We start from the raw sequence: 10,988 nt of genomic DNA on the forward strand, positions 1-10,988 counted from the left end.
TAGTTGCAAATTTTTTGCTTATGATTTACAGTTATTCTTCACTTCAAAAAATCCCCTCCAATAAAAGAGCTTCGAAAATATCCTGTATTATAGAACAAGTTTTATATAAATTGTAAAAATATTTTATTTACTGTTATTATTTACTTTCATTTTCTCTGTATCCCCACATGTTCATTGTTTTGTATTTTCATTGTAATGCAAAAAAACAACAACAACAACAAAAAAAAAAACAGCCCGTTATTTCCGGCGTGCTGATCAAGTCTGTCCCAAAAATACCTCTCAATGCACCCTCGTGGACTCGCGCCAAGGGCCCTATAGGTCTGCACTACATGACGTCACCAAAGTGTGGACTCTGAGGAAGTCCACAAGTCCGGAGTGTGCCATTTGGGACAGGGCCTATGTTGAAACGGCCTGCCATAGTTTTCTTTCCACATGTCGTCAGAGGAGGTGGAGCATCTGATTGGACGAGGCAGCCGCAGGTGAGAGCGCAGGTGGAGCGCAGCGTTGAGTTTCCCAGTAGCTCACAACAATACGCGGAGAGGCCTCTGGGAATAACGCACTCCAACTACCATGACTTAAAACGAGGTCAGCTTTGGAATACACCAGCTTTAATAACCGAATGTTCGCTTGAACTTTTGTGAACCCCAGATTACTTGGAGAAACATAAGTCGTGGAAATGATGAGTTCCGAGGCTTTGCGTCCGACGGCGAACCCTGCGCGTAAAGGGAAGCTCGCCACCAGAGTGGAGGATGTGAAGAACCCCTGGAGACACGGATCAACACTCGAGCTCAGCCACAATGAAGCCGCGCGGCTCGCCACCGACGCGCTGTTGGAACAGGGCGAGAAGGAGTATAAAAAAGTGTTGCATGACGAAAGAGAACTGAGCTTTCTGTCCTCGCTGGAAATACGCTATATCACCGAAAATGTGGACAAAAGTAGCGGCGTGGACAGTGGGACTAATGGAGTGGACATGGAGGAAGGGGACACGGTGTCCGAGCTCACTTCAGGGACTTATTTCCCCATGATGTCCGACGATGAGCCTCCAATGTTGGAGCTGGGCTGGCCAGAGCTTTCCAACCGATGTGGACCCACTGAAGCGAAGATATACTTTCAGAGGGACAAGTCGCAAAATGTCAAAGATCTCATTCGATCACTTATTAGTAAAGCCAAGAAGGTAAGAACAACATAAACCCACTTATACCATAGAAAAATGTACAAAACATTGTTCTAATGCCATTTCCATACTTGTGGTTTACAAATATGTTTTCCACGAAACTTGCATTTCTTTATGTGTGACGTCACACGTAAACAAGATACTTTTTAAGTCCGCTTTCAGATAGTTTTCATTTGGAATTTGTTCAATTTTTACGTAGCACATAATGTGCCTAAGGAATAATTAGACTGACTCTGACCCCCGAAAAGTATTTTTGCTACACATAAACATGTATGAATGTTATCGGGTTAAAATAAATGCTATTTGTATTGCAAGACAGCACAAGCAGACATTCCAAACAAAATATTTCACTAAAAAAAATTTGTTCTGTTCAAATGCACTTCATAAATCCAATGAAAATCACCTTTAAAAGTCGTTAAAAACATGCCTCATGAAAGTTTATTCTGAGAAAAACTTGTAATTTAGATTGATGATTTAATGGAGGCAACATTTAGACATGTATAAGTGTGACTTAAAGCCATAGTTCACCCAAAAATTTAAATTATGTCATCATTTACTCACCCTTATGTTGTTCCAAACCGGTATGAGTTTTGTTTCTTCTGTTCAACACAAAAGATGATTTTATGAAGAATGTTGGTATAATCAAACAGTTGACATTGACTTCCATAGTAGCAAAACAAATACTATGCAAGTCAACTGTCTGGTTACCAACATTCCTCAAAATATCTTCTTTTGTTTTCAGCAGAAAGAAGAAACTCAAACAGGTTTGTAACAACTTGAGGGTGAGTAAATGATGACAGAATTTACATTTTTGGGTGTACTATCCCTTTAAATGTCCAAATGCGTAAAAAAAATGTTACATTAAACATTATGAGCAACTTGACTGCTAAATTGCTTGATCATTATCATTAAAACTGTTATCACCGAAAACACCTCAAAATCAGTGATGTACATTTAAAGATTGTGTTTTATTGTTATGCATGTCTTAACAACTTTTCTTTGCAACACAGGTTATCGCAGTAGTCATGGATATTTTTACAGACGTGGACCTGTTCTGTGATTTAGTGGAGGCCTCCAACAAGCGCAGGGTTCCTGTGTATGTTCTACTGGATGAGAAGAATCTCTCCCATTTCTTGAGCATGTGCTCTGAACTAGACATCCAGAATTCACACTTGAGTGTAAGTCAAACACTGACGCACTCATAGAAAATGCATTTTGTGTGGCCCAGCTCATGAGTTCTTATCCCTGCACATAATAAGAGGTTTTCTATATGAGATGGGTGTTCTCAGTTTTATGAATACATCTGTCAGTCAACAGAATAACCTAAGTCTTATGTAAGTTGCCTTAAATAAGTCCATTAGGTAATTCAGATAAAAAGCGAAATATTTTATGTTGTTTTAAAAGCATTTTTGTCAAAACAAAACAGCTTTTATTCAACTTTATTCATTTATTGTTATTATTAATATACAGTACTGTTCAAACGGAATATTGTGAAATATTATTACAATTTAAAATAACTGTTTTATATTCTATGAATATATTGTAAAATGTCATTTATTCCTGTGATCAAAGCTGAATTTTCAGCATCATTACTCCAGTCTTCAGTGTCACATGATCCGTCAGAAATCATTCTAATATGATGATTTGCTGCTCAAACATTTCGGATTATTGTCAATGTTGAAAACTGTTTTTTTCAGGATTCTTTGATAAATAGAAAGTTCAAAAGAACAGCATTTATTTGAAATAGAAAGCTTTTGTAACATTATACACGACTGTTCAAAAGTTTGGGGTCAGGAAGATTTTTTTTTTTTTAAGAAATGAATACTTTTATTCAGCAAGAATGCATTAAATTGATCAAAAGTTACAGTAAAGACGTTTATAATGTTACAAAAGCTTTCTATTTCAGATCAATTCTGTTCTTTTGAACTTTCTATTCATCAAAGAATCCTGAAAAAAATAGTACGCAACTGTTTTCAACATTGACAATAATAAGAAATTATTAATATTACACAATATTACTGTTTTTACAATATTTTTGATCACATAAATGCAACCTTTGTAAAATTAAAAATCTTTCCGATCCCAAGCTTTTGAACGGTAGTGTAGGTGAACCAGAACTCAAATTAAAATTTTATGCAAAATATACTCATGTTTTTTAAATAAACAGATAGTTAACATTTCTGTAATGCTGCTTTTTTTCAGAATATGCGCATAAGAAGTGTATGTGGAGACACGTACTGCACCAAAAGCGGGAAGAAATTCACCGGTCAGGTTCAAGAGAAATTCATGATCATTGACTGCGAGGAAGTCATAGCTGGATCCTATAGGTATGTTAATCACGTCATATGTGTTTGTCCAAGCATTGTGTAATAAAGTTTTTAAAAATGCATTATATAATCATAATTTTAACCAAATATCATAATTGCTACAGTCAGAGCCGGATTAACGCAAAGGCAAACTAGGCACGTGCCTAGGGCCCGATTGGCGGGATGGGGCCCAGACAGAGGGACAAAAAAAAAAAAAAAAAAAATGTACAAATGTCCTATCTACAATTTATTTCAATATTTATTTATTAACTAAAAATAGTGACGATGTTTATCTTAACCATAGACTGTTACATTACTACAGTTAAACCAATTAATGTGTCCGTTACAAAGCGGGTGCCGGCTTCTGAAAGTATGTGTAAAGAACGCATCCATCAGGTGCTGCGAGGCAAAAGCCTAATAAGCACACAAAGAAGCACATCTCATAATGCAGGTGTGTGAGTTGTCGTCATCTATTTTGGAGTGATTGCAATGTATTCTAAATATAAACTTGTACTGTAGATCAGCGTCATTTCTGGAAAAATCATTCACCGCTTTATTACGAGTTTAAAAGAGCGCGAGCGTAACGTGCCCAAGACGCGACGCTTTGAATTTGCGCGTACAATGAATAACATCGCGTCGGGAGCTGACTAGTAAAAAAGCTACACAATTAAAAGACAAGACGTCTGTATTCTAAGTTAAAAAGCCAACACACTACAACATTTTTAAATGTTTCAAATAAAGGATCTCATATCTATGGGTCTATCTTCTAAATTCTGCTGATGATTAGATTCCAGACATTACGCCAATAATATCACTTTATATATTTTTTTCTGCTCAGTAGCGATCGTGTCTTTCTCTTCCACTTGATTTGTGTATAGCATATTTAAGGTAGCAATGCAATATAAAATCACTTATGCTCATCTACTGAAGTGGGATTCTGGAACTGTGAATAAATTGAATAAAACAGCAAAATAACAACAACAACAATAACATCTTCATTAAACAAAAAAGAGATTACCTTAGATAAAGTTTGATTAATATGTACATACAGTACCGGTAAAAGTCTGGACCCATTACTATTTTTAATGTTTTTGAAAGAAGTTTATTATTATGCTCTACAAGCCTGCATTTATTTGATCAAAAATACAGAGAAAAAAAAACAGGAATATTCAGCAAGGATGTGTTAAATATATAAAAAGTGACAGTGAAGACTTTTTTAAAACAACTTTTTAATAATCAAAGATCCTGAAAAAAAGTATCACAGGTTATAAAATAAATATTAAGCACCATTTCTAACATAATAAATCAGAATGATCACGTGGCACTAAATTCAGCTTTGCATCACAGAAATATAAAGTATAGTAAAATAGAAAACCATTATTTTAAATTTTAACTATTTTCACTATATTATTTTTCTGTATTTTTGATCAAATAAATCCAGGCTTGATGAGCATAAGAGACTTCTTTCAAAAACATTAAAAATAGTAATGTGTCCAAACTTATGTACTGTGTAAGTAAAAATATACTGCTTTTAAAATTAAATGTTGTATAAATAAAAAGGTTAGGAATCATTTTTGTTTCAAGTGTTTTTTTATTGGGGGTGGGGGGCCTCCAACATGAATTTTGCCTAGGGCCTCCTAATGTCTAGAACCGGCCCTGGCTACAGTGATATTTACTACTGGAAGTCTCATTAATTGAATGAAATCCTTTAAATGATGGCACTTTAAGAATCATTTTGTTTGAATGTTTCTTTGATGACAGTAAAGTAATACCACATAATCTGTAATCAAGGGCTGTACCAGTGATTTGATATAAGATACAATAATTAACAGAAAAAAGCTGATAGTTCAGCACATGTCAGTGTGTGACATGCTACACTAACGTACAGGTTAGCAGGTACAACATGTCACAGCACGAGTTTTGAAAGCCAAATATTCAAGAAGCAACTCGAAATTTTTCTCATGAGGAATTCAGTTGCATTGAATTATTCACGTTGAAATACCCATCAGTCCAGGCTTATCTCATTTCAGTCATATCACTCTGTATTATGTAAAGCATTTAAGCGCATGGCAGCATTTTGGCAGGGAGATGACAGGACCTGCTCCTCATGTGCTTGAGCAGCTTAGCAATGAAAACATGATGATTCTGCATTTCTCCGGCACAGTGTTAGCATTGGCATTAGCCGTCAGCTTCCAAGCCTCAGTGAATAATTTGGTGGATTTTTTTTAGTGAAACTGATGAATTACAAAGGCAATATGTTGTTTTAAAAAAATATTTGGGAGCTGAGACCCAACAGTCTTGCATGGACTATGTCTAAATGGCTAATCTGCTCCTCAGTTATGATGATTAGGAATGATTAGGAGGAATGAGTTTGTGTAGGAGTTGTCTTGTTATGTCAGGGTTAGTGCGGCTGATAGCCTGTGTATAACTTTGTGTGTTATTAGTGTGGATAGTGGGTGAGGCTTTGCCCATATAACAGACAACAGGGAGTTTTGTTTGTATAGAAGTGCATACAGTTTAAAGGGAAATTGCTTGCAAACATAGTTTTGTGAAACTAACGATTTAGAAGTTTTTATGAACTTTTGTAACGGAGAAATAATTAACGGAGATTGTATGCATGCTTTCTTTTGTGCTCTTTTAACCTACAAACCGGAAAAGGCTGCGATGGTCTAATGTAATGCTAATCACATGCTCTTTTATGTCAGTATCATGCAAGACATTTGAGTGATGCCACAAACAGATGGTTAGCTTGAACGCAGTTAAACACTTGTTAGCATAAGTCACCTGAACCATCCATAAAACTGTAATTGAGGATTCAGTTTGAACCTTTTCACCCAGGCTGGATGGAATCTTTGGACCTCATTTATGAAACCCAAGCAGAACACATTTCTGTGTGAATTACAAAAGCATTCAGTGCGAAAAATGATTTTCTTAACAGCTTTATGGAAATTCGTTCTGCTCATGTTTCATGAATGAATCCCTTTGTGTTGGTGGGATGTTTGTTTTATGGTCTTAATTTTCTATAAAATGTGCATTTGTTTCAAGAACAATTTCAGGTTATGCTCTTATGCTCTTTTTCCCCTCTAGCTTTACATGGCTTTCCTCTCAGGTCCATAGCAACATGCTAATGCACTTCTCCGGCCAAGTTACGGACTGCTTCGATCGGGAATTCCGCTGTATGTATGCAGATTCCCAAATAATAGACCGTTTCCACAATCCAGATGAAGACGAGCTGCCCGGTTACTCTTACAACGTGCCGGCCCCAAACCTTGGGTTGGACTTCCTTGCAGACTACGGCAGCAAGGAGCGAGTGTATTCTGAGAACTCTAGTAGCCAATCCAGTGGTAGCGTTTCCAGCATCAAAGCTGCTCCTCCAGGCATGAAACATGTTTACAAAGTCACGCATGACAAGAAGAACCCGGACAACTTGCAAAAGACTCCTGACAGGAAAGGAGTCACGAGTTCAGGGCTTCAGATGCCACCGGGAACCCACATAGGAAGAGGTTCTCCTAACGACAACCGCCAAAATCCGACGGTTGAACGCCCTTCCTTAGTTCAGTCCGCTGGAGCGGAATGGGCCAAAGTCGGAGCCGCAGAATACCTACGCACAAACATTGCTGGACAGACATCCAAAATCCAGTCTTTAGGTCTCTACAGTTCTCCAAAACCTCCATCACCGACTCAACAATCTCCAAGCGACAACAGGATTTCCCCCAAACATCGACTCCCCGCCCCTTTCCTCAGTAAGTTCGCTGATTTGTTCGGCACAAAGGACAAGGACTTTCACGTCCTCCAGAAGAAGCCTTCTCATTCCTCTCCGTTTGGCGGGCCAGATCTTTCTCAGAACGAACCAGAGAGTGAGCAAGTTCCTCCTCCACCAGGCCCCATGCCAGCGGACTGGATTGGCCCAGAGAAAGGGATACATCGGCGGGACGAGAAACGCATGACGTTAGGTCACAGCAAATTGGACCTTGTCAACCATTACAACAAGTTGAACAAATCCAAGCAGGTTTACAGTCGCTTTGAGCTAAAGAACAACATGCCTCATTAATGCTGGGCCTGATCGATCATTCTTTCTTGGAGTGAGATTGTTGCTCATTTTGTACTCAAGACTAAAAAATTCAGCCAGGAGTGAAAGGCGAGATGTGTGTGTTGAGTGAATTTGTATTTTTAATGAAAATTAAGTACTTTGTACTAATGCTGCTTTCAAGTTCTTCTGGGAAGTTCCTATAAATTGTAATCGCGACATGAAGTGATTTTGGTCATAATAAACTGTATGCAATGGGGGATTGCATATCTTTCTTGAAGACAAGAAGCTGCGGTGCTAGTGCAACAGCATAATAGCATGAAGGGTTCATTAATAGCATGAAGGGTTAATTAATTGCATGTTTACATAAAAAATGTATATTAACTTATGTATGTTATTCATTTAATATAAATTTACACACACACACATTTATACACATATATATTTAAAGTTTTTTTAAAGTGACATATGAAGTATGATAACACATACTCAAATTTGTCCTCTGCTATGTAAATGCATATATATATATATATATATATATATATATATATATATATATATATATATATATATATATATATATATACAGTATATATATATATATAATATATATATACAGTATATATATATAAACTGTATATATATATATATATAAACTGTATATATATATATATATATAAAAATATATGTATATGTATATGTATATGTATATGTGTGTATATCTATATGTGTGTGTATGTATGTGTATATATTTGACCCTAGAAGGTCGTATAGGATCAATGAATGAAAGAATATTTTATATATATATATATATATATATATATATATATATATATATATTTATATTTATATATATTTATATAATATACATAGTTTTATATAAAAGTTCAAGTTCAATACCAAGTTTATTTGGTTGTGATTTTTTAATTCACATGCCCCTAATTCAGACAGTCTGGGCTTTAAGGAAAGTTTCCCGACTGATGATTATGACATTGTTGTGGTGCTCATGTTGTAAATATGATCATTCTTACATGATTTGAAGGCAGCGTTAGTACTTTGTACCAGTACATTGTACTTTTTGTGTTTGTGCTGTATATAAAACCTAGTGTATATGAACCATTGCTTCATTGGGCATTTTTGTACTGGCAAAGCAGATGGTGTTGATTTAAATGTAGCCACTCTGTCTGACACTAAGTATTACCCTTGGATAGCATCATTCAGGAGGTTACACGTGTAGTCTTCCAAATGTTCTTGTGTTTTTACTAAAATGTGATTCTTTTGTCACTTAAGACATGCATTTAGACTGAGACTCTAAAATGCACTCTGGGTAATGTTGCAATTAGCTGCTTAACAATAAAGTACTGTATTACTTCAATGAAGCCTATAGTATAGACTCACTGCATCTCACAGTGGTCTCTGATGCAATAGAAGCTAATTGCGAGGAAAACATGATTTACATTATTATTATTTTATTGAAACAGGTAAGCTTTTCCACCTTTTGATACTTTTTCTAATTAGTGTGTAGAAGTCTTTTCAACAGCCTACATTGAATGCCATATAGCGTTTGATGGATTTGTTGTCACTTAATAAATGCCTCTTTGACTCAAATCTATAGATAACCTCCAATTCAATCTTAATCGACAAGCTTTTTATCCGACAAGTAGGAGATACTGTGAATAGGTGAGCTTGAAAAGAAGATTCACTCTTCAGATGTTAAAGTGTCCTTGTAGAACTGATTCAGAATCGGCTCTGACCACCAGATACCTTCATGCAGAGAAGAAGTGGTTGAGAAACCCGAGATCTAGAGTAAAGGTACAAAAGCTTGTAAACTAGTGCTGATCCAAGGTCAGATTTTACCGTTCATATTCACAACATAAATATGAGATCGATAGGAGCAGATCCTTAGCCTTTTCCATTTTAATATGTTTAAACATGATTACAGATTACAGGTAGAGTGCTAACTTTTGCTACACAAGCCAATAACTGCCGATTCTGACATGAATTGTATTTCCAAGGCTTTAAACATACTAGTATGTTTAATGTTTTATGACATAATAGTTTTTCATTGTAAATATTTATTATTCTTTGCTCACCTTTTTGTCTTGGTAGTGCCTTGCAGTACTTTTTTATGTGTTGTTTGCATTTTTATGTACATATGAAAATCAAATCTTATAAAATGTGATCTATTAGCATAACTGTTTTGGGGAGTGTGTAACATACTTTTATAACTGCGGATCTTCACATGTAATCTGTTACACGTGACTTGCATGACTTTTCCAACAGTGTTACCAAAGACTACAATAAATCAATAAAGTTTATGTTCCTCTTTTTTTTTCAAACCAGATTTTGCAAGCGTATAGCAACAAACAGCATTCTAGTATGTATTTTAAAAAGGCAAAAATGTCAAATGTTTTGAAATTCATATAGGCTATAAATCAGTTACTGACTAAAAATGGTAGTGATGCTAACTACTCTTGTCTGTCATGGCAAGTAACGTGACACAATTCAGTTCAGTGAATTGATTCGTTCAGAAAATGTTTCTTTTGTAAACTGCATTTAAATGGCTTCACTCATTAGTGTTTACAAAATTTCAGAAAACTGCTTTTTATTAGTTGCATTAAGTGCAAATCTGTTTTAAGCTTAATACCATCATCTTAATTGGATTCCTTGTTGTTTTGTGGCTGGCAACAACCACCCAGAACACCCTAGCAACACCCTAGCAACCACCCAGGACATCCTAGCAACACCCTAGCAACCACCCAGAACAACTGCCTAGTAGCAACCACATTGCCACAGCAAGCACTCTGTCACAACAAGCAGATGTCTGTTTTTCATTGCTTTTTTATTAGTTGCTTTCAGTGTAAATTGATGTTTAAAGGCCAATTCAGACTACTATACTATATTAGCAAGTGGATGATATTGTTCTGTTTATTCTATGCGCGTGCTTCTTTGTCACTTTAAGTGCTCGAGGATGGATTCTGGTGGATTCTGATTGGCAGCTGGATAAAATCTTTCTAAAAAAGGATATTTCTCTGTGCTGTTACTGTTATAACTGGTGTGAACTCTTTATTATTAGCTTTATAGTCCTTGGTGTGAATGTACGGAGCCCCTAAAGGCAAACATTCTGCGAGAGAACGCAAAGTTTCTCAGAGGAATTCGTGACTTTTGCAAGAGTTGACTTCTTATTTTTCCTCTCTTGTCACTATTCCGCTGCAACTCGACTCGTGTACGACCATTATACCGGAAGCCAGTGATTATTACAAAGCTATAAATATGGATATTTTTCTTACAAAAATGCACAGCTGTGCTTCAGAAGGCCTTTATTAACCCCTTGGAGTCATATGGATTACTTTTATGATGGATGGATGCGCTTTTTGGAGCTTCAAAAACTATTCACTTCCATTATAAAGTTTGGAAGAGCCAGAATATTTTTTTAATATAACTCTGATTGTGTTTGGCTGAAAGTCAAACTAACTTTTTT

General features: G+C 36.0%; 1 protein-coding gene across 1 annotated transcript; it reads left to right on the forward strand.

Annotated features, from left to right (window-relative positions):
• The first annotated feature begins 443 nt into the window (after positions 1–443).
• On the forward strand, positions 444–7,767 carry fam83c (family with sequence similarity 83 member C). The gene is made up of 4 exons (XM_081379751.1): positions 444–1,174; positions 2,185–2,352; positions 3,377–3,501; positions 6,568–7,767. Exons 1-4 carry the CDS (start codon positions 677–679, stop codon positions 7,529–7,531), a joined length of 1,755 nt encoding a protein of 584 aa, XP_081235877.1. The 5' UTR covers positions 444–676; the 3' UTR covers positions 7,532–7,767.
• Positions 7,768–10,988: the final 3,221 nt, after the last annotated feature.

Source organism: Scardinius erythrophthalmus (genome assembly GCF_964197995.2).
Source record: "Scardinius erythrophthalmus genome assembly, chromosome: 12".
NCBI classification, from domain to species: domain Eukaryota; kingdom Metazoa; phylum Chordata; class Actinopteri; order Cypriniformes; family Leuciscidae; genus Scardinius; species Scardinius erythrophthalmus.